This window comes from Syngnathoides biaculeatus, chromosome 17 (assembly GCF_019802595.1).
Source record: "Syngnathoides biaculeatus isolate LvHL_M chromosome 17, ASM1980259v1, whole genome shotgun sequence".
Lineage (NCBI taxonomy): Eukaryota > Metazoa > Chordata > Actinopteri > Syngnathiformes > Syngnathidae > Syngnathoides > Syngnathoides biaculeatus.
The window spans coordinates 23,622,715-23,643,234 of record NC_084656.1 but is presented as its reverse complement, the minus strand read 5'-3'; the positions used below and the strand labels follow the sequence as shown (position 1 = coordinate 23,643,234).

The window sequence follows — 20,520 nt, the reverse complement described above, 5'->3', positions numbered from 1 at the left end:
CGGCTACGTGAATGTAAAATGAGTGAAACGTTTATCTCCACGTGAAAGGGGAGGAAGTTTGGAAGAAGAAAAAAAAAAAAGTACAACATCCTACTTTGATAAAGCTGTTATTATATTAAGATATATGACAATCGGTGCCTCAACTTCGATGGAAGGCAAAAGGTCATACTGTGCCCTTCCCGCCCAAAAGCGTATTTCCCTTTGTGGCGTAAGAGGGCGTGGCTACGACCTTCCGCCAACCCGAGACGCGCGCGCGCAAGCACAAACGGGAAAGCGAAGGGTCATGGCGGAAGAAGCCGCCGCGGTGACGCGCCGCCGCTTTTTGACGCTTTGCGTGGTGCTGTGCGCGCTCCCGGGCGCCGTCGAGGTGCGCGCCCGCCAGAGGGAAACGCGGAGACCGGGCCGGCTCGTGCACCGCGTGGACTCGAACTTCGTATCCGTCACCATCGACGCCAGCCTGGCGGAGGACGAGAGCTTCGTGCGCGTGCTCAGGTCCAAACAGAACACCGCCAATCGCAACGCCTCTGCCGAGTCACGTGTGCAATGATTAGCCTTTCTATTTGTTCGCGTGTCTTTGTCTTACTGGACTTTCTTTTGGGGTTTTTTGGGTTTTTTTTTTTTTTTTTTTGCTGATCTTCGACGAGGTAGTTGTGAACGTCCCAGACAGCGAGAGCGCGTCTTCGTGTGATTGGTGCAGATTGTAGCCGACGTGTTGGTGGCGCAAACAAACATGGCCGACGACGAGCAAGGAAGAAGCAATGGAGGTCGTCAGGTGGAAACTCAGGAAGCGCGAACATTTCTAAATTGCCGCAGACGCGGGAGTGGTCCTCATTCTTTGAAACTACCCAAATCATGTCATTACACAAGCATTGCATACAAATGTCGAATTTAAAAGAGGTTTATTTCTTTATTACCGCTTCTATCTACGCGTTACCGATTGGCCGTGGAAGCCCCCAGGGGATTGTGGGTAGCCTGCGGCCAGTGGAGGGACATTGTGATTTCCGAGGAATGTTGGAGAAGGCGACGGGGGGCCTTTTTCTGCAAATTTCTGTCTTTGTTCGTCAGCTCTCCCAAAGTGCGCTCGTTGGCGAAGGCGCTGGCTCCGGCGTTCGTCCGCTTCGGAGGAACCCGGCAGGACTTCATGGAGTTCCAGCCGCAGGCCGGCGGGCCGGGAGCGCTTCCTTCGAGCGGCCAGGGCGGTTCGGGCGGAAGAGGTTAGCGTTGGTGCGGGCGGAACAGCCGTCGATTTTCTTCAGGTGAAAACAGATATTAGCTTAGCATAAAAGCATTAAGCTAGCCCCCTTATAGGATCGCAGCCCCCGCTTCTGACGGGCCGGTGGGAGGAGCAACTGATGGCGGGGTGGCGCGAACAACAACGGCGGCTAGCCAGAGAAGACGCCGGCGGCCGCAACCGACGGGTCAAGTTCACAGGTAGCGTGGTTAGCGTGCCGCTTCCTGCGCGTCAAACGTATCACTTCCTGTTGTCCTTCCCTTCGGCAGAGAGCACGCTGGACGAGCTTCACGCCTTCGCCAACGCATCCGGTCTGGATCTGGTCTTTGGACTCAACGCTCTGCTCAGAACCGCCGACAACAGCTGGAACGCCAGCAACGCGCGGGCGCTGCTAGGCTACTGCGAGGAGCGGCGCTACCGAGTCTCGTGGGAGCTCGGCAACGGTACGTTTCCTGTTTTGTCTCGACGTCCGGAACACTTGTCGGCATGTTTTTCACTCCCCCAAAAAAACATGCACTTCCTGTCGCTGCTTATCATCTGTTGCCACTTTTAATTTCCTTTATTATTTTTGAACGCGTTTCGTTTCCTTTGGCCTTTTATCGCTTTGTGTTTCCCGCTGGAACTTTGAACTTCCTGTCACTGCTTCCAACTTCCTTGTTCCTGCTCTTGGGTTTCCTCCCATCTTTCGGGACCCCGCCCGCCCGCCCGCCCGCCCGCTTAGCTCAGCTTAGCTTAGCGTAGGAAGCTAACGTAAGTGAATTGGCAAGCTGACCTTTGACCTTCAGAGCCAAACAGCTTTGAGAAGAAGGCGGGGCTCCGCGTGAGCGGCGAGCAGCTGGGCCGGGACTTCACGCGGCTCAGGGAGATGATGTCGGAGTCTCCGTGGCACCGCCGCGCGCGCCTCTACGGGCCGGACGTGGGCCAGCCCAAAGGACGCACGCCGGACTTGCTGGACGGGTCGGAACTTTCCAAACCTCGGCCGCGCGCGGATCCGTTCCGCACGCTCGACCCGTCTTGACGCCTTTCGACTCGCCGACGTCCGCAGGTTCTTGCGCAGCGGGGCCGACGCCATCGACGCCTGCACGTGGCACCAGTGAGTCTTTCATACGCCGCCGTTACGTGACGCGTTAGGCGGCGCGTTCCGCGTTACCGGGCGTCTGCGACGCCACGCCACCGATGACCCGTCGTGACGTGCCACTTCCCGGCGCACGTGTGATGATCCGTGACGCATCTCGTCATGACAAGCGGGACCGCACGCGACGGGACGGATGACGTGTCGCGCCGCGTGACGCTTTAAAGGAGACGTCGCTCCCGTGTCTGACGTCACGCCCCGCCGTTGGCAGTTACTACGTGAACGGGCGAGACGCCTCGTTGGACGACTTCCTGGATCCCCGAGTTCTGGACTCGCTGGCGCTGAAGACCAAACGCGTCACGGAGGCGAGTCGCTGCACGTGTGAGCGTGCGTCGTGCGCCGACGCGACGCGACGCGACGTGACGTGTGTGTGCGCGCACAGGAAGTGAAGCGCGTGTCTCCGGGGAAGCCCGTGTGGCTGGGAGAGACCAGCTCGGCCTACGGGGGCGGCGCCGCCGGCCTGTCCGACACCTTCGCGGCGGGATTCATGTGAGACTCGGCATTTGTTGCTAGGGCGGTTAGCGCTCGTTAGCTTCATGCGTGTCATGCGCCGGTCAGGTGGCTGGACAAATTAGGAGTGGCGGCCAAAGGGGGCGTGTCGGTGGTGATGCGGCAGGTTCTGGTCGGCTCAGGGGCGTACCATCTCCTGGACGAGCGGCTGGACCCGCTTCCTGTGAGTTTCCGCCGCCGCCGCCCTCCTTTTGGCCCCGCCCACCCCTTTTCTATTTGAAGGACTTCTGGCTGACGCTCATTCACAAACGCGTGGTGGGCCGCGGCGTCCTGAGCGCCTCGGCGTTTTCCGCGCGGACCCGAAGCGGCCGAGTTCGTCTGTACCTGCACTGCGCCGCCGCGCCCAGGTACGTGACCTTTGACCCGCCGCCGCTCGACCCGCAGAAATGTTCTGACGTTGCCGGCAGGTACAGGCGGGGCGCCGTCACGCTCGTCGCCATCAACCTCGACGAAAGGCCCGCCGACGTCGGCGTTCCGAGGCGGCTGGCGAGCGGCGACGTCGACGCGTTCGTGCTGCGGTCGGACCGACGAGGCCGGGCCGGACTTTTGTCCAGGTGAGAATATGCGGCGGGATTTTTGGACGGTTCGGGAAAAGTTCTTTAGTGGTCAACCGGGAGCCAATCATCAGTATGGGGCGGGGTGGGTCCTGCGGATGATTGAAACGCTAATTGTATTTTTGGAAATGAACATAAATATTGATCGACCGCTTATCAAGCAATTTCTGAGTCCCCCCTCGGTCAAAAACTGCAAGTTTGCGGCGATCCGCAGCATTTTGCGTATTTGCGCTTTGTGACGTCGGCGACGTTTGTGCAGGCGCGTGACGTTGAACGGGGTCGTCGTGGAGATGTCGGGCTCGACGCTTCCCCAACTGGTCGGCAGGCGAACGCCCGCCTCGGGGGGCCTGGCGCTTCCCGCCTACTCGCTGGGGTTCTTCGTCTTCACCGACGCTCGCCGCCGCGCCTGCGCCGAATGACCGCCGCCGGCCGTCGATTTGCTTTTTACATGTCGTACAGAGCGCTGAATACTTTGATTTCATTTTTTTTAATGAATCAATAACGCTGACCCTGCAATGATTTTTGCTTTGTTGGCGTATCCTGCCTAGCGACAAGTGTGCTCACTGAAGTGACCCAGATCCGATTTTGTTTTGTTAGACTTGAATAAAATTGCAACGTAAGACAAAGATAATCGACGGCATTCGAACAAATTGGCAAAAAAATGGAGACTTTTATTATTTGACCATTTTGACCCAAGAAGAAGAAGATAACATCCAAACAAAACAAATTGCCCCCCCCCCCAAAAAAAAGGCAAAGACCAAACAATCTTCAAAAGTCGGCCAAAAATGGATCCGTTTTTACAAATTCTGACCAGCTTGTAAACGTCTCCCAAGCGGTCTGAAAAATATGATTTTCGTTTCGCCGAATGTGCCAAATGGGTCGGCCGGACCCGATTATGAAATAATTACAAAAGTGGATGTGTGAAATGATCTCAAAAGAAATCAATAAAAAGTTTGATAATAGAGTGTTTGATTTATTGACTGCGGTATGAATGAAAAGTGTGTGTGCGCAACGGCCCCAAAAAGCAAAAAAATTCTACTGTGGCAAGCATGAAATGGAAAAAAAATTGCGCGGCGACCAAGCGACTTGCACATCTGCGGGTTCAAATCCAGCCAAGGAGGAGGGAAAAGCGGCTGCAAAATTAGCCCAAAATGTGTGAGACAGCAGCGCCATCTGGCGGCACTTCCTTCCTCGACTTTGAGAAACCGGAAGCTGGAGAGCGGGCCGCCATTTCCCACAAGCCTGCTGACGTCGCTGCTGCTGATGACGTCACGACCAAGAGCGAAGCAATCGAGAGCCGAGCGACCGGCCGGAGAGTGCGCAGGCGCGCGCGCGGCTCCTCCTCGCCCCTTGAGTCCGCTCTCGCCGTGAGCGTCACTCCCTCGCCGCCGCCAGTATCAGGAAGTCGTCGAGCCCACCGGGCGACGGACGGACCGCGTGCAACCCCCCCCCCCCCACCCCGCCCCCGGCCCCCCCCAGGACTCCAGCTGACCTCCAGCCGAGGCCTCGCTCGGGTCAAAGTGCAGCGAGTCGCGCGCGCACGCACGCACAGCTAGCGCGGCTGCGGCTGGCTAGCTCCTCAAGCTAGCCCGGGCGTCCGCTCCGGAGCCGTCTCGAGTCGTCCGGACGCAAAATGTCCGCCAAAGAGCACAAAGTGTCCACCACGGAACGGCCGATCAAAGGTGAGCGCGCGCCGCACTTGTTGCTGGTCGGGTGTAGCTTAGCCGCTAGCCGGACGCTTCTTCCGTTTGTCACGCGCGTCACGTGACCGGGTCGACATTGTCCCTCAATATCAAGTCGAGATGACACGCGAGCACTTTTACTTGTCCGAACGTGAACAGAAAGAATATGAAAAGCTTTTCAAACGTCTGATCGAAGAATGATGAAGCTCGCACAAATGACCAATCTCGTCGCAACCCAACCGGAACTCATCACTAATGTGACGTCATTTTGGTGTCAAATGCCGAGCAGCGTTTTCCGTCCCAATCATGAAACGAGGAGCAACTTTGTCGTCTTTGCTGCACTTCAGCGATGATTTAGCAGTGGGATTTTTTTCGTTGTCGTAACAAGATTTATCAGAGCACAATTCGCGGTCTCTCGCACGAGCCTTTGGCGCAATATTTGGAACCTTTTGAAAATCAACAAGATTTGGCTTTCATCCTAAAATGTGGCCAATTTGCGACCGCGCCATTGGAGCGCTTGTAACGATCTCCAGATGCCACGAGATGGGAGCAGAGGACGACAAGTCACGGCCCGTAGGAGCCGCGTCACGTTAAGTTCCGCGGCCCGAAGTCTGAATTTGAGTCGCTTAACGCGCAGCCGTGCCGTACCCGCCGGGGACCCGCCTGGGCGTGTCGGAGCTGTACGCGGACGGCCGTCCCGCCGTGGAGGTCCTGAAGGCGCACCTGCTGAAGGAGGGCCGGCTGGAGGAGGAGGCGGCCTTGCGCGTCATCAACGAGGGCGCCGCCATCCTGCGTCAGGAGAAGTGCATGCTGGACGTCAGCGCGCCCGTCACGGGTAGGCCTGCCGCTTTCGTGGAGCGGACTTTGCCGCCGCCGTTTGCTCATTTCGGATCCCGTTTAGTGTGCGGCGACGTGCACGGTCAGTTCTTCGACCTGATGAAGCTTTTCGAGGTGGGCGGCTCGCCCGGCGCCACCCGCTACCTGTTCCTGGGCGACTACGTGGACCGGGGCTACTTCAGCATCGAGGTGAGCGACCCCGACCAAAGCCCGCACTTCCCGCGGCACGGCGTCAACGCGGCGTTGTCTCGCCAGTGCGTCCTGTTCCTGTGGGCTCTGAAGATCAACCACCCGGAAACGCTGTTCCTGCTCAGGGGCAACCACGAGTGTCGACACCTGACTGAGTATTTCACCTTCAAACACGAGTGTGAGTACTACGGCGACCGGGTTGCGCGCGCAACGTAACGGTCCTCATGGCGCCCGCGTTTGCGTAGGTAAGATGAAGTACTCGGATCGCGTGTATGAGGCCTGCATGGACTCGTTCGACTGTCTCCCCCTGGCCGCCTTGCTCAACCAACAGTTTTTGTGCGTCCACGGGGGGCTGAGTCCCGAGATCAGCAGTCTGGACGACATCCGCAAGGTCAGAGCGCCGAACCCGACGCGTGACCTTCCTTCCCGCGTCCGTAACGCGCGGGCGTTTGCGCGCAGCTGGAACGCTTCAAGGAGCCGCCGGCCTTCGGGCCCATGTGCGACCTGCTGTGGTCGGACCCCGGCGAGGACTACGGCGCCGAGAAGAACCAGGACCACTTCAGCCACAACAGCGTGAGGGGCTGCTCCTACTTCTACAGGTGGGCCACGTACGACGCCGGATGAGACGAGAAGGCCAGATGAGGCCGAGCGCTGCCGCCGCCTCATCTGGCCTTTGCGTGCAGTTACGCCGCCGTCTGCGACTTCCTGATCAACAACAACCTGCTGTCCGTCATCCGGGCGCACGAGGCGCAGGACGCCGGGTAACCGCACGCGACGATCCGCACGCGTAGTGCCGGCGCCGTCGGATGCTAACGCCTTTGTCAGTTACCGCATGTACAGGAAGAGTCAGACGACGGGCTTCCCGTCCCTCATCACCATCTTCTCTGCGCCCAACTACCTGGACGTGTACAACAACAAAGGTAAAAAGGCCACATCGGCGACCGCCGTGACCACCACCACGATGACGCGTGTGCGTGCGTGCGTGCGTGCGTGCGTCAGCGGCCGTGTTGAAGTACGAGAACAACGTGATGAACATCCGTCAGTTCAACTGCTCGCCGCATCCTTACTGGCTGCCCAACTTCATGGACGTCTTCACGTGGTCGCTGCCGTTCGTCGGGGAGAAAGGTACCGCCTCGGCCGGCGCATCAGGTCGATTTCAGATGGGATATCGCGACAGAAGTGACTCGCTTACGTCCGGAACGCGTCGCGCTAAGAGCCCGTCTGGTCGGATCTGATCCGATCGCTAGCCTTTGTGGCGTTTCCGCAGTGACGGAGATGCTGGTCAACGTGTTAAACATCTGCTCGGACGACGAGCTCATGACGGACGCCGACGACGCGGGCGAAGGTGAACTTTTCCCCGCTCGCCGACCCTCGCCACCGTTAGCCCGGCTCAAAACGTCGTTCCCGTTGCAGGCGGCGCCCCCGCCGTCCGCAAGGAAGTCATCAGGAACAAGATCCGCGCCATCGGGAAGATGGCCCGAGTCTTTTCCGTGCTCAGGTCAGTTCAGCTCGGTCCGAAAAACCGCCGCCGACGCTGACGCCCCGTCGGCTCGTGTGCAGAGAGGAGAATGAGAGCGTCCTGCGGCTGAAAGGGTTAACGCCGTCCGGGACGCTGCCGCTCGGCGCGCTGTCGGGGGGACGCCGCACGCTGCGGAACGGTGAGTCTCGGCGCGGCCGTCGCGACCTCGGCGGGCTTTGTCTGACCTTTGACCTCTCGCCGCAGCCGCCGAGGAAGCTCGAGGTAAGCGGACGGAAATTCCCGCGACGGGCTCCCGTTTGCGGTGGGTGGCCGCGGTTACCCGACGTCTCCCCGCAGGCGGCGGCGACGACGACGACGACTTCAAGCCGCTGCGCAAGATCCAAAGTTTCGAGGAGGCGCGAGGCCTGGACCGCATCAACGAGAGGATGCCGCCCAGACGGGACCCCCCGCGCGGCGACGACGACGACGCCGCCGCCGCCTAACAATCCGCACCAGTGGACTTTCTTCCCCCCCCCCCCCCCCCCCCCCCTCTCGGCGCCAAGGCGGGCTTTCCATCCTCAATAAAGAAGGCGAAAATATTTCAGAGTTGTTTATTGATGCGACGACATCACAGCTTGGACGCGCTCGCCATCATCTTCTCCAGCTTGATGGCGAGCGCCACGTCGCCCTTGATGCGGAGCTTCCCCGAGATGAACGCCGTCGTCGGCTTCAGCTTGCCTGAAACGGGTCACGCTTTCCGTGAGACGGGCTGACAAAATGGTTACCGTGGCAACACACGGGCGCCGCAGCTACGCTAACGGGTCACAGCGGCAGGTCGACCTTCCCGACAGGGGGGCCGATTCTGAAGTCCCTCCGACTTCTTCTTTCCCTTCCACTCACCCGCAAACATTTTGCCGAAGTCGGCCGAGTCCATGGTCATGACCACGTCGGGCTCGGCGTCCGGTCGTCCCCGCCCCGCGCCGCCCGAGCCGCTCTTCAAGTCCAGGAACCAAACGCCGGCGTGTTCTCCTGACGGGGGAGCCGCCGTATTAATAATCATAACGATCCGTTTCTGAGCCCGACGGGTCCTCGTTGTTGTTTTTCTTTTTCTTTTTCTCGAGCTCACCGGAGAGGTCAAACTGGTAGAGCGCCTTGGTGGACTTGACCAGGTCTTCGCTGAGGACGCCCCGGATCACCCGGAAGGTGCTTTCTATCGGGTCGCCGGAAGCGGGCGCGGCCGACGAGGGCGGCGGCTTGAAGGCGGGCGTCGCCCCTGGCAACAAAACATTGTCCGTCAACCTTCAAACCCGTTTCTTTCTTTCCAAAAAAAAAAAAGTCCAGATTTCACCGTGTTCCTCCATCTGCCGGGCCAGCGCCTCGGGGGCTTCGTCCAGGAAGAAGTCCGGCAGAAGCGGATGACCCGGCCGGACGGCGTAGCCATCCATGTCCCGGACCCCGTGCTCCCGCAGGACGTCCTCGTCCACCAGGAAGTGACCCGTGAAGGTTCTGGGCCGCGACAGCACCACGTAGGCGGCGTCCGCCACGACGTCCGGCGTACGACACTGCTTGGCCACGCCCTCGCCGCCCAGCATGTCCATGGCCGCCGTCTGGATGGCTGCGGCGACCCGACGGCGGCTTAACGCTAGTCGGCGCTCGCGCGGATCGGTTCGCCGGGCTCACCGGTTCTCGGCCAGAGGGCGTTGACGGCGATTTGACCCCTGAACTCTTCCGCCATCCCCAGGACGCACATGGACATGCCGTACTTGGCCACGGTGTACGCTGAGGGCCAAACGAGGCGGGTCGCCGTGGCTACCGTGACTGCCTGCGTGTGTGAGTGTGTGTGTTGCCGCGGTTACCTGTGTGGTTCTTGAACCAGACGGGGTTGAGGTTGAGGGGCGGGGACAGGTTGAGGATGTGAGGGGACGAACTCTTCAGCAGGTGCGGGATCACCGACTTGGACCTGCGACACACGCGCCGCCCGGTTACGCGCCGCCACTGCCGCCGGTTCTGAGCGCGCTCACGCGGTCGGGTCCGTACGTGAGGTAGGTTCCCCTCAGGTTGATTCCCAGCATGAGGTCCACCTTCTTCATGGGCGTTTCCAGCGTCCCCGTCAGGTTGATGGCGCTGGCGTTGTTCACCAAGATGTCGATGCCTGCGTCGGCAACGGCAACCCGTCTGCTTTCGACGTCGTGCGCGTTTGCCCGACGGTGACCCGAGAATTTCGGCCGCCTTCTTAGCGACGGGGGTGAGGGAGGAATTCCTCAATCGCTCCGACGTGCCTTTGGGCCAACTTTTTCGAGGTCCGCGATATCAAAATTTCTCAAAAGCTTTCGGCGTTCTGACCGACTTGCACGGGTTCCGCTGACTTAGCTTACCCGTAAGGAAGTGAGGTTGGGTTGAAAATGAGAAGAAAAATATCTCAAAATTTTTTTTAACTACTAAAACCCGCCGCTGCAGTAACTTTCAATCATCGGAACAATATTTTGTGCTTCCTTCGAGCGCGCACGATGCCCCCCCCCCCGCCGCCGCGATCGGTGGCTCCGTCAGCTCCGCACGCGACGTTGCTAAAGCGCCGTGGGTAGAAAAGTCCGGCGCCGCACCAACGACCTTTCGGAGGGCCTGCGGTTTGAGACCCGTGCTCGAAACGGACCCTTTTGTCCCGTCCCCCCCCGGCGGTGACCTCCAAACTTGTCGACAGCTTTCCGAACGGCGTCTTCCACTTGCTTCTCGTCTCGGATGTCGACGACGCACGGCAACGCTTTCCCGCCGAGATCCTCCACTGAAAAGAGGTCAAAAGGTCACACGTCAGCCGCCGCGACCCGAGCCTCGCGTTCGTTCGGCGTCGGCGCGCGCACCCTCCTGCGCGGCGCTGTAGATGGTGCCGGGGAGTTTGGGGTGAGGTTCCGCCGTCTTGGCGGCGATGACCACGTTGGCGCCGTCTCTGGCCGCTTTCAGGGCGATGGCCTTGCCGATGCCGCGGCTGGCGCCCGTGATGAACAGCGTGCGGCCCGCTAACTTCCTGGAACGCAAACAGAAGCGCGTTCCCGTCCGTTGTCTGTCTGAACCGCTCATCCTCAGCGGGGCGGCGCCCGCCTATCTTCGGGCAGGAGAAACGGACAACAATTCTCGCTCGCAATCACACCGATGGGAAGCAAATGGAAGGTGATGGATGGAAGCTGCCGATCAATGTCGCCATTGTCGAGGTGCCCCGAGCTAGAAGTGCCTCGCAATCCGGCCCTTTGTCTTCGTGACAGCTCGCTGGCGACCGCTCCATTGCTTGTGTTCCCGTGCCAGAGGCCAGGGTCACCGGTCTGGGGAAACTCCCGCTGACCCCAAGACGCCGCCAAACTGCGACTAAAACGTGCCCGTTTGACGGAGTCCATTTCGATTCGATTCCTTTTGTGCTAAAAGACGCTCACCGAGGACTCGGTGCGAACGTAACAAGATGACAAGTGTCGCGAAAGAAGCCATCTCCCCAAAAGTTCTCCAAATCAAGTGCATTCAATCGAAATGAGGACGTTGGCGCACTCACCCGCTGTTTGGAAGCATGACGACCACTCAGAGGAGGGGAACAAAACAAGATATTATACAAACACAACGGAGAAGGGGCAACTCAGGACGGACTCGCAGGTTGAAGTTTTCGTTCACCTTTCACCCACTTACGGCAAGCGGAAGTTCATTTCGCCAACTGAGCTCCGCTTCCGGCCCGCTGTCAAAGATCGTCGCGCGGCGGCGGCGGGATGACTCACTCTTTTACCAACAAAGTAGCAGTAGTCCTAAGTGTTCAACAAAAAAACGTTTTATTTCGAAAAAAAAAAAAGAACCCACTCTAACAGTATGCGTGTGCATGTTTCACATAAATAAATGTACTTGTATACTTCAATTATAGTGTATGGAAAGAAAGAAAGAAAAAAAAAAGTGCTTCCAACACAGACGAGAGGGTCCCCACGTCGCGTCTGCGGTACCGACAACCAAACTTTCACAGCTTTTAAATTGTCCAAGGGTGCGAACGCGGACGTCGCTCCCGAAATCAACGCAAGTTGCCGTCGACGGCGCCGGCACGCCGGAAACGGACGGCCGGACTAGTCTCGACACAGAGTCACGTTTGAAAGAGAAAACTTTATTGTTCTCGCGCGTGGGGACGTTAGCCTCGCGAGCGATGATGAAAGCAGGCGAAGCTAATTGCTAATGCTAGTACTAATGCTAAAGGGAAATTCCGGACAACTGGTGAGTCAACGTGAAATGTTGCGACGTAAGACAGGAAGCAAACATTTTTGTCGCGTGCGCGCTCCGAAAACAAAAACACTGCTTGACGACAGAATATTTTGGTGACGAGGAGGGGGGAGGAAAAAAAAACAAACAAAAAAAAAAAAAACAGGATGGCTGACAGCGCCTGCTCCCGATGGTTTCCACGGCAACCGGGAGCTCCGCCCCCTCTTCTCGGGTCGGCCGCCGAGGCCTCGCTGACGTTAGCACCAAAATGAACATAAATAGTCGTAAAAAATACTCTTCAGTCTGCTGCTGCGTCGTCGCCGTCGCCGCCCCAGCGACTACACGTCCAGGATCTCCTCGGCGGTGCCGCCGCATCGGAGCCGGTACCGGCCGGTCCGCCAGCTGATGGTGGGATCCCACAGCGCCGACAGGAAGATCTGCACCGCCATGGACTCGCGGATGAACCACGCCACGGCGAAGTCCAGCTTGGAGAAGCTCGGCGGCCCCCCCTGGCCGGAGGAAAGGGCGTCTTTGATGAGGCCGAGCCGCTTATCCTCACGAGGGCTGCGCTGGAGCCAAGCTCATCCAATGTGGCCAAAACGGCTTTCGTTCGTGACGATGATTACAAATGGCGTCTGTCGTCGTCAATCCCAAACCAAACAGATTTTGCTCGCGCCGTCAGTTAACCAATCAGGAGCTTTCAAAAGCGTAACCTCACCATCCGGGCTTTTGTGTACGTTAACCCTTGATGAAATGCAGCCCTATGGGGGCACAAACCCGTGCGATCTGTAGGCCGGTCCCAAGCCCGGATAAATGCAGAGGGTTGCGTCAGGAAGGGCATCCGGCGTAAAAACTGTGCCAAACAAATATGAGCGTTCATCTAAAGAATCCCATACCGGATGGGTCGTGCCCCGGGTTAACAACGCCCGCCCCCGGCACTGCTAACCTGCAGGGTGTCGGTGGAAATTCAGCTACTGTGGGTCGAAGACAAAGAAGAGGAGGAAACCGGACCCAGCGTCAGAAGAAAAAGAGGAATGCACAGAGCCTACAACTGAGTGTAGGGACTTTGAATGTTGGGACTATGACAGGAAAAGCTCAGGAGTTGGTTGACATGATGATTAGGAGAAAAGTTGATATTCTGTGCATCCAAGAGAGCAGGTGGAAAGGTAGTAAGGCTAGAAGTTTAGGAGCAGGGATTAAATTATTCTACCACGGAGTAGATGGGAAGAGAAATGGAGTAGGGGTTATTTTAAAGGAAGAGCTGGCTAAGAATGTCTTGGAGGTGAAAAGAGTATCAGATCGAGTGATGAGACTAAAATTTGAAATTGAGGGCGCGTTATGTATAATGTGGTTAGCGGCTATGCACCACAGGTAGGATGTGACCTAGAGTTGAAAGAGAAATTCTGGAAGGAACTAGATGAAGTAGTTCTGAGCATCCCAGACAGCGAGAGAGTTGTGATTGGTGCAGATTGTAATGGACATATTGGTAAAGGAAACAGGGGCGATGAAGAAGTGATGGGTAAGTACGGCATCCGGGAAAGGAACTTTGAAGGGCAGATGGTGGTGGACTTTGCAAAAAGGATGGAGATGGCTGTAGTGAACACTTATTTCCAGAAGAGGGAGGAACACATAGTGACCTACAAGAGCGGTAGGTAGAACCACGCAGTAGTAGATTATATTTTGTGCAGACGATGTAATCTGAAGGAGGTTACTGACTGTAAAGTAGTGGTAGGGGAGAGTGTAGCTCGACAGCCTAGGATAGTGGTGTGTAGGATGAGTCTGGCGGTGGGTAGGAAGATTAAGAAGACAAAGGTAGAGCAGAGAACCATGTGGTGGAAGCTGAGAAAGGAAGAATGTCGTGCGGCCTTCCGGAAAGAGGTGAGACAGGCTCTCGATGGACAACCGAAGCTCCCGGAAGACTGGACGACGACAGCCAAGGTGATCAGAGAGACAGGCAGGAGAGTACTTGGTGTGTCATCTGGTAGGAAAGGGGGAAGGAGACTTGGTGGTGGAACCCCAAAATACAGGGAGTCATACAAGGAAAGAGATTAGCGAAGAAGAAGTGGGATACTGAGAGGACTGAGGAGAGGCGAAAGGAGTACATCGAGATGCGACGTAGGGCAAAGAGTAGAGGTGGCAAAGGCTAAACAAGTGGCACACGAGGACATGTACACTAGGTTGGACACGAAAGAAGGAGAAAAGGATCTCTACAGGTTGGCCAGACAGAGGGATAGAGATGGGAAGGATGTGCAGCAGGTCAGGGTGATTAAGGATAGAGATGGAAATGTGTTGACTGGTGCCGGCTAGTAGTGTGCTAAATAGATGGAAAGAATACTTTGAGAAGTTGATGAATGAAGAAAATGAGAGAGAAGGAAGAGTTGAAGAGGCAAGAGAGAAGGACCAGGAAGTGGAAATGATTACTAAGGGGGAAGTCAGAAAGGCACTACAAAGGATGAAAAATGGAAAGGCAGTTGGTCCTGATGACATACCGGTAGAGGTATGGAAGCAATTTGGAGAGATGGCTGTGGAGTTTTTGACCAACTTATTCAACAGAATACTAGCGGGCGAAAAGATGCCTGAAGAATGGAGGAGGAAAAGTGTTCTAGTTCCCATTTTTAAGAACAAAGGGGATGTTCAGAGCTGTGGGAACTACCGAGGAATAAAGTTGATGAGCCACACAATGAAGTTATGGGAAAGAGTAGTGGAGGCTAGACTCAGGACAGAAGTAAGTATCTGCGAGCAACAGTATGGTTTCATGCCTAGAAAGAGTACCACAGATGCATTATTTGCCTTGAGGATGCTCGTGGAAAAGTACAGAGAAGGTCAGAAGGAGCTACATTGTGTCTTTGTGGATCTAGAGAAAGCCTATGACAGAGTACCAAGAGAGGAACTGTGGTACTGCATGCGTAAGTCTGGTGTGGCAGAGAAGTATGTTAAAATAGTACAGGACATGTATGATGGTAGCAGAACAATGGTGAGGTGTGCCTTAGGTGTGACAGAGGAATTTAAGGTGGAGGTGGGACTGCATCAGGGATCAGCTCTGAGCCCCTTCCTATTTGCAGTGTTAATGGATAGGCTGACAGATGAGGTTAGACTGGAATCCCCTTGGACCATGATGTTCGCAGATGATATTGTCATATGCAGTGAAAGCAGGGAGCATGCAGAGGAACAATTGGAAAGATGGAGACATGCACTGGAAAGGAGAGGAATGAAGATTAGCCGAAGTAAAACAGAATATATGTGCGTGAATGACAAAAGCGGAGGGGGAAGAGTGAGGCTACAGGGAGAAGAGATAGCGAGGGTGGAATACTTGGGGTCAACAATACAGAGCAATGGAGAGCGTGGTCAGGAAGTGAAGAAACGGGTCCAAGCAGGTTGGAACAGCTGGCGAAAGGTGTCTGGTGTGTTATGTGACAGAAGAGTGTCTGCTAGGATGAAGAACGGCAAAGTTTACAAAACAGTGGTGAGGCCGGCCATGATGTACGGATTAGAGACGAGAGGTGGCACTGAAAAGACAACAGGAAGCAGAACTGGAGGTGGCAGAAATGAAGACGTTGAGGTTCTCGCTCGGAGTGAGCAGGTTGGATAGGATTAGAAATGAGCTCATTCGAGGGACGGCCAAAGCTGGATGTTTTGGAGACAAGGTTCGAGAGAGCAGACTTCGATGGTTTGGACATGTTCAGAGGCGAGAGAGTGAGTATATTGGCAGGAGGATGCTGAGGATGGCGCTCCCAGGAAAAAAAGAGCGAGAGACAGGAAGACCAAAGAGAAGGTTTATGGATGTGGTGAGGGAAGACATGAGGGCGGTTGGGGTGTTGAGAGAGGAAGACGCAGGAGATGACGCGCTGTGGTGACCCCTAACGGGACAAGCCGAAAGGAAAAGAAGAAGAAGAAGAAGAACCCTTGACCTCAAAGAAATCAATATAAGTTTCTCTCTTTCCTTATTTTGGGTGATCCCGACTGACCTGAACCGGGAGAACATTAGTCTGATGATGAAAATCAAAAATTGGTGTGCGGTGGGCGGAAGCTTCCGGTTTCAACTAACAAGAAATTCAAGTAAAAAGTCGTCACGACGTCGGTCGAGCCGACCTGTCGACTCCGCAATGAAGTCGACGCGCCGGGCTGATTTTTTTTTTTTTTTAAATATATTGTCGCGGAGGCCAAGCAAATATCAATGAATCAGATTGATGAGGATGGAAATGAACGTGGAATTCGGTCACGGAGAAGGCGGCGCGCGTACCTGAACTCCGGTGAGTTGCACGTAGTCCACGACGAACCACGCCAAGCAGTGACACATGAAGAAGACCATCATGTCCCACCTGCACGCACACACACACACGGCAACGGTTTGCGTGGAAACCGGCGCCGAGCGGGACGGCGGCCCATTTCCGCCTCGGGCCGCTCACCTGAAGACGTGATGGGCGGCCCAGCCGATGATGAGGCTGGCCAGGAAGCACTCGGACACGGGCTCCAGCACGGTGCCGGGAAGCATGTTGATGCGCAGTTTGGTCCACCTGCCGGCGAAAAAGGAGGCGGGGTTGGGGGGGGGGCGGGGCGGGGCGGGGCTCCCGGGTCGTCGTCGTCGTCGGACGGCGCTCACCTGATCAAGCGGGACTGGAACTGGCCAATAGAGTAGGAGCCCGAATTCTGCAAGGCCACCTGCGTCGCCATGGAGAACTTCCATCCTCTGCGGACGACCAATCGGTGAGCTTCGGCGGCAGACGGGGCAAAACCCCCAAATAAGTTTGCGTGTGCGCGCGCAGCGTGACAAAGCGTTGTCCACGCGTCAACGCCCGCTCGCCGCCTCACCTGTCGGCGATGGCTTTGGCCATGAAGTAATCTTCGGCGATGTACTGCGCGAAGGCCACCAGGCCGCCGGCCTGGTCCAGGACGTCCTTCCGCATCAGGCACGACATCCCCGTCACGCATTTGATGCCCATCACGTTGGCCGAAATGTACGAGCGCGGGTGCGACGTGCCGAAGTAGACCTGCCGGGACGACGGCTAGCGCTCCGTTACCGTGGCGTTAGCCCGGCGCCGGTCGGCCTCACCTGCTCCAGCGTAGCGGCGAAGCCCTGGCGGTCGGCGACGTACGGCAGGCCGTGCACCAGGCCGACCTTCTCCGTCATTTGATTGGTCAGATCCATCAGCGTGTCCGCTTTCACTGCGTCGCACGCGTACGGTTAGCATTCTTAGCGCGGGCGCCGCCCGGACGGTCAAGACGGCGCTCCGCCCACCTCGGATGCCGCTGTCGCAGATCCACACCAGGCCGTACTTGGCGCCCTCGTAGCCTGGCATCAGGTTGTTGATCTTGGGGTTGATGCCCACCTTTTTGCCCCCTGCCGGACAAAAAAAGGGCACTTAGCCGCAGCGTCACACAAATGGGTTGTTTTTTTGTTGTAGTTTGCGGGACGCCGCAGGGAGCAGTTACCGACAAAGAGGCGAGCGTCCACGTTGGGGTACTTGCCCAGGAGCTCCTTACAAACGTCCACCGCCGGGTCGTCCTGGTCCTGAACGCACAGCAGCACCTCGTACTGCGCACACACCGCCGCAACGTTACGGCGGTCGGCGTCCGTCAAAAGCTTTCCGAGAAAATCCCTTCTCAAGTGATACTTTGCAAACTCGGAGATCCAAAAGGCTGCGATTTTTGCCCTCCGTGAGGAAAATGGCCAAAAACGCGATACGAAAAGGGTACCGGTCGGGGGGGGGGGGGGTCAGAGGTCACCTTGGGGTAGTCCATGGTGAAGAAGGTCTCCAGGTTGGCGAAGAGGTTGGGGTCGACGCCCTTCAGCGGCTTCAGCAGAGACACGCCCGCAGGCTGCTTGACCTCCGACCTCTTCTTGTGCAGATGCAGGCGCCTGAAAGGGGGGGGGGGGGGTCAGAATTCTTGAGAATGAAGGTCACGTGAACAGGAACTCGTGACTTCCTCCTATCGCCGAATACTTTGGCACTTGGTCGCACTCTTGCGTCACGTTGCGTCATTATGGAGGCTTTCGTTCCACATTAAAAAAAAAAAAACGAATTTGAATGAAACCAAACTCGCCCCCCCCCCCTTCCTCTCCCCAATTGTCTGGTATTGATTCAAAACATTATTAACATTCAACGACGACTTTTTTGGTATAGTTCACATTTACCATAAACACCAACATCAGGTCGGAGCTAACCGGCTAGCAAACAAAACACTCAAGCGAGGACGAAGCCAGTTTTTTTTTTTTTAATTTTTAAAGGCTATTTGATCACGTGTTGTTGTTTAGTCCGAACACTTTTAAGCACTTTCAGTGGAAATGTGGAGCAGTAAGGCCCGTAACTAGTTAGCCGTGCCAGGTTAAGGGCTAGGCTAGGCTAGGCTAGGCTAGGCTAAAATGGGCTAATTGAAGCTAAACTGAGCACCCACCCCGACTCCCACTCAGACTCAGACTCAGACTCAGACTCACACGTAAATGATGGACATGAAGTGCATGAGCCACAAGACCACGAACAGCAGTAAACCGAACACGGCGAAGCCCTGCGCGGCGACCTCCGCCAGGGCCATGGCGCTCCGAGGCGGGCGGGGGAGCCGAGCGCGCCGGGCGAGGTGCGCCGAGCTCGGCTGGAGGAGGCCAAAGGTCCGGCCGAGAAATCCAGTTTCCGGTCAGTCTCGGAGATCCAGCTCGACGACGACGAGTGCGCCGAGGAGCTCCGGAGCCGCTTGACAGTCAGCAGACCGGCCCGACCGGGGGAGGGAGAGTGGGAGAGTGGGAGGGGGGGTTCCGCGGAGGGGCTCCGGGGGGCTGGCCGACGCTGACGAGACCGCTTCCAGTCAGCGTCGAGGAAGATTCGAGTGAAGCGACATCACGCTGCTTGGTTTCGACGTTTGACTCAAACGTCGGAATGTTTCACTTGACGCTGACGAGAACCAGAAGAAAAACGCCCCCGAAACTGGAGCCGAGCCGAGCCGAGCAAAGCCGATGAAAGCCGAGTTGACGTTCCGACGCGGTCCGCCCCACTCAGACGTCGACCGCCAAGTTCTGGCATTGGGACCTTTCCACACGCGACCCGCGGCGAGTCCTGCCGGCTTTCCAAATTTTTCAACCTTGAATTTGGACATGGAGATGAAGTCAAAACCTGGCGACTTCTCAACTGATTTTCACAAGGTCAATGCCAAAAGTGCACGCTATCACCAGTTTTTGTTTCTAAATAAATTTGAGGGTAGCGAAGGAAAAGGAAAGTTTTGGGGTGTTTTCGGGCTTTAGGACCGACCTCGTCACAGTTCGCGGCCAGGCCGCACGCAGACAAAACGACGGAGCGGTCGCCCATATGGACAGACAGTGAACCCTGGGCCCTAAAATTTGAGCCATCCCCAAAATATTATTCAAGTGAACGTTGTGACCAAAGACTAAACGTGTTGAACTACGAAAAACAAGATGGTTGGCAAGCAAATTGCTCCCACTTGATGGTTTTCTTTTAGCTGTGGGCAAGTCCGCGGCGGTCCGACGGTCCCGCCGTGGTCCCGGCCCGCTCGGAACGAGACGAGCGCACGCAGACACACCAAAGAGCCTTCTGCACGCTTTTATTGCGCAATCAGGGTGCGTCGGGGCTGGCGTTTCCAGGGCGACCGCCGGCCCAGGCGCACTCGGCGTTCTCCTTCCAGCTGGCCCGGCGGTCCTCGTACACTTCCTGCCGACGGCGAGCGGGTGAGAAAGGCGCGAGTCGCGAGCGGCGCCGGTTCCTCACCTTCTTCCACACGGGGGCGCCGGCCTTCAGCCCGTCCAGCAGGACCTCCATCGCCCGCTGACCTTCGCGGCGATGAGGCGACGAGATGGCCGCCACCACGCTGGCCTCGCCCACTTGCACCCACCTGAGGGACGCGCGCAATTATTACGACGACGGAGATGATGCGAAAAAGTTTGCGAGTGGGCTGCACGATATTGGGAACGACGACAAAACGGGCCGCGTGGGTCCGAACGAGGACGTCGACGGCGCTTTCCTCCAATTTCGCGCGTCGTTCTGAGACCAGCAACGCTGGACCGGCGACGCTTTGGTTTTGGGCCGCATCTAACGTGGCCATACGGTCATTGAAATGTTATTGGCTTCTGAATACTGTTTGCCCGTTTCAGCGCCGGGTCCGCTCCGGGAGCAGAACGGAGGGCGGCGGCGCCGCACGCCGCTTTTCAATATGGTGCAGGCCCCGGCGTCGACGGTCCCGTTTCGGCGGCGTTAGCGACCCGAGGCGGTGGTGCACGTAGATGTGCACGACGGCGGGCCAGCGCGTTCTGATGTCCCGGCACACCCTGGCGAGCTCCGAGCGGACCATGGCCTCGTAGGCCTCGTACTCCAGGCCGATCACCCTCCTGCCGTCCGGCCGGTCCTCGCGCGTCGTCCCTGCGGCGGCGCCAATGTTGGCACGGGACGGGCGGCAAACGGGACGCGAGGCGTCGGGCTACCTATGAAGAGGGCGACGGCTCCGCAGGAAGCGCTGCCGACGGCCGCCGCCGCTTCCTCCGCCGACAGCCTATCGCGGCTCAGCTTGAAGATGTCCCTCCCCTTCTCTGCCGCCATCTTGGAAGAGAAGATCGGACGTGGGACGCTGACACTGGAATGCATTTTTCGGTTATCGTCCCGACGGTCGCGATTGTTTTGATGCGTGCGCTGCCATCGCGCTGCGACGCCTCGTACGCTGATCTTAAGCTCCGCCCCCTTAGCTGCAGTTGCCACGCCCAGCAATCTTCCAAAACG

General features: G+C 57.2%; 5 protein-coding genes across 10 annotated transcripts; 2 read left to right on the top strand and 3 right to left on the bottom strand.

Moving 5' to 3' along the window:
• Positions 1–124: 124 nt before the first annotated feature.
• On the top strand, positions 125–4,389 carry hpse (heparanase). Of its 2 annotated transcripts, none has more exons than XM_061800669.1 (12): positions 125–492; positions 1,066–1,214; positions 1,309–1,431; positions 1,501–1,674; positions 2,017–2,188; positions 2,277–2,324; positions 2,575–2,668; positions 2,746–2,852; positions 2,922–3,036; positions 3,096–3,220; positions 3,287–3,427; positions 3,687–4,389. In XM_061800669.1, exons 1-12 carry the CDS (start codon positions 125–127, stop codon positions 3,844–3,846), a joined length of 1,776 nt encoding a protein of 591 aa, XP_061656653.1. In that variant the 3' UTR covers positions 3,847–4,389. The 2 variants fall into 2 exon arrangements, with proteins under 2 accessions (XP_061656653.1, XP_061656652.1); XM_061800668.1 differs by having other exon boundaries at positions 3,281–3,427.
• Positions 4,390–4,866: 477 nt separating this feature from the next.
• LOC133490509 (protein phosphatase 3 catalytic subunit alpha-like) lies at positions 4,867–8,150 on the top strand. Of its 2 annotated transcripts, XM_061800671.1 has the most exons (14): positions 4,869–5,109; positions 5,747–5,944; positions 6,011–6,135; positions 6,202–6,313; positions 6,381–6,526; positions 6,595–6,734; positions 6,819–6,896; positions 6,961–7,055; positions 7,135–7,260; positions 7,403–7,480; positions 7,549–7,633; positions 7,696–7,793; positions 7,859–7,876; positions 7,952–8,149. In XM_061800671.1, the coding sequence occupies exons 1-14, from the start codon at positions 5,061–5,063 to the stop codon at positions 8,095–8,097; spliced, it is 1,494 nt and encodes a 497-aa protein (XP_061656655.1). In that variant the 5' UTR covers positions 4,869–5,060; the 3' UTR covers positions 8,098–8,149. The 2 variants fall into 2 exon arrangements, with proteins under 2 accessions (XP_061656654.1, XP_061656655.1); XM_061800670.1 differs by having other exon boundaries at positions 4,867–5,109; positions 6,011–6,313; positions 7,952–8,150.
• A 41-nt stretch (positions 8,151–8,191) lies between these two features.
• Positions 8,192–11,280, bottom strand: hsdl2 (hydroxysteroid dehydrogenase like 2). Its single transcript, XM_061800690.1, has 10 exons — positions 11,127–11,280; positions 10,450–10,613; positions 10,275–10,373; positions 9,632–9,746; positions 9,451–9,554; positions 9,275–9,373; positions 8,943–9,209; positions 8,721–8,867; positions 8,495–8,623; positions 8,192–8,332 (listed from the first exon to the last, which is right to left on the bottom strand). Exons 1-10 carry the CDS (start codon positions 11,141–11,143, stop codon positions 8,223–8,225), a joined length of 1,251 nt encoding a protein of 416 aa, XP_061656674.1. The 5' UTR covers positions 11,144–11,280; the 3' UTR covers positions 8,192–8,222.
• A 95-nt stretch (positions 11,281–11,375) lies between these two features.
• ugcg (UDP-glucose ceramide glucosyltransferase) lies at positions 11,376–19,886 on the bottom strand. Of its 4 annotated transcripts, XM_061800673.1 has the most exons (11): positions 19,519–19,886; positions 19,334–19,461; positions 17,531–17,663; positions 17,237–17,339; positions 17,043–17,144; positions 16,857–16,969; positions 16,616–16,794; positions 16,407–16,515; positions 16,213–16,320; positions 16,047–16,125; positions 11,376–12,315 (listed from the first exon to the last, which is right to left on the bottom strand). In XM_061800673.1, the coding sequence occupies exons 3-11, from the start codon at positions 17,543–17,545 to the stop codon at positions 11,798–11,800; spliced, it is 1,326 nt and encodes a 441-aa protein (XP_061656657.1). In that variant the 5' UTR covers positions 17,546–17,663; positions 19,334–19,461; positions 19,519–19,886; the 3' UTR covers positions 11,376–11,797. The 4 variants fall into 4 exon arrangements, with proteins under 4 accessions (XP_061656657.1, XP_061656658.1, XP_061656656.1 ...); XM_061800674.1 differs by lacking the exon at positions 19,334–19,461; XM_061800672.1 differs by lacking the exons at positions 19,334–19,461; positions 19,519–19,886 and adding an exon at positions 18,240–19,319.
• Positions 19,366–20,343, bottom strand: LOC133491169 (molybdopterin synthase catalytic subunit). The gene is made up of 4 exons (XM_061802078.1): positions 20,229–20,343; positions 20,010–20,166; positions 19,519–19,642; positions 19,366–19,461 (listed from the first exon to the last, which is right to left on the bottom strand). Exons 1-4 carry the CDS (start codon positions 20,341–20,343, stop codon positions 19,366–19,368), a joined length of 492 nt encoding a protein of 163 aa, XP_061658062.1.
• Between the last annotated feature and the right edge of the window lie 177 nt (positions 20,344–20,520).

What these genes read in the sequence shown, in the direction of transcription:
- hpse (XM_061800668.1), top strand. Translation starts at nt 125, where the DNA reads ATGACAATCGGTGCCTCAACTTCGATGGAAGGCAAAAGGTCATACTGT. An exon ending in AGCGGCTGGACCCGCTTCCT is followed by an intron (nt 3,037 to 3,095) that starts GTGAGTTTCCGC and finishes TTCTATTTGAAG; the next exon opens with GACTTCTGGCTGACGCTCAT. An exon ending in CGGGCCGGACTTTTGTCCAG is followed by an intron (nt 3,428 to 3,686) that starts GTGAGAATATGC and finishes ACGTTTGTGCAG; the next exon opens with GCGCGTGACGTTGAACGGGG.
- LOC133490509 (XM_061800670.1), top strand. Translation starts at nt 5,061, where the DNA reads ATGTCCGCCAAAGAGCACAAAGTGTCCACCACGGAACGGCCGATCAAA. An exon ending in GTCTGGACGACATCCGCAAG is followed by an intron (nt 6,527 to 6,594) that starts GTCAGAGCGCCG and finishes GTTTGCGCGCAG; the next exon opens with CTGGAACGCTTCAAGGAGCC. An exon ending in GGACGTGTACAACAACAAAG is followed by an intron (nt 7,056 to 7,134) that starts GTAAAAAGGCCA and finishes TGCGTGCGTCAG; the next exon opens with CGGCCGTGTTGAAGTACGAG.
- hsdl2 (XM_061800690.1), bottom strand. An exon ending in CGCCCTCTGGCCGAGAACCG is followed by an intron (nt 9,210 to 9,274) that starts GTGAGCCCGGCG and finishes GGGTCGCCGCAG; the next exon opens with CCATCCAGACGGCGGCCATG. An exon ending in CTACCAGTTTGACCTCTCCG is followed by an intron (nt 8,624 to 8,720) that starts GTGAGCTCGAGA and finishes CTCCCCCGTCAG; the next exon opens with GAGAACACGCCGGCGTTTGG.
- ugcg (XM_061800672.1), bottom strand. Translation starts at nt 18,337, where the DNA reads ATGGCCCTGGCGGAGGTCGCCGCGCAGGGCTTCGCCGTGTTCGGTTTA. An exon ending in TTCCAGTCCCGCTTGATCAG is followed by an intron (nt 16,321 to 16,406) that starts GTGAGCGCCGTC and finishes TTTCGCCGGCAG; the next exon opens with GTGGACCAAACTGCGCATCA. An exon ending in GCCGCCCATCACGTCTTCAG is followed by an intron (nt 16,126 to 16,212) that starts GTGAGCGGCCCG and finishes GTGTGCGTGCAG; the next exon opens with GTGGGACATGATGGTCTTCT.
- LOC133491169 (XM_061802078.1), bottom strand. Translation starts at nt 20,343, where the DNA reads ATGGCGGCAGAGAAGGGGAGGGACATCTTCAAGCTGAGCCGCGATAGG. An exon ending in TACGTGCACCACCGCCTCGG is followed by an intron (nt 19,643 to 20,009) that starts GTCGCTAACGCC and finishes CGCGTCCCTCAG; the next exon opens with GTGGGTGCAAGTGGGCGAGG. An exon ending in GCGCCCCCGTGTGGAAGAAG is followed by an intron (nt 19,462 to 19,518) that starts GTGAGGAACCGG and finishes CGCCGTCGGCAG; the next exon opens with GAAGTGTACGAGGACCGCCG.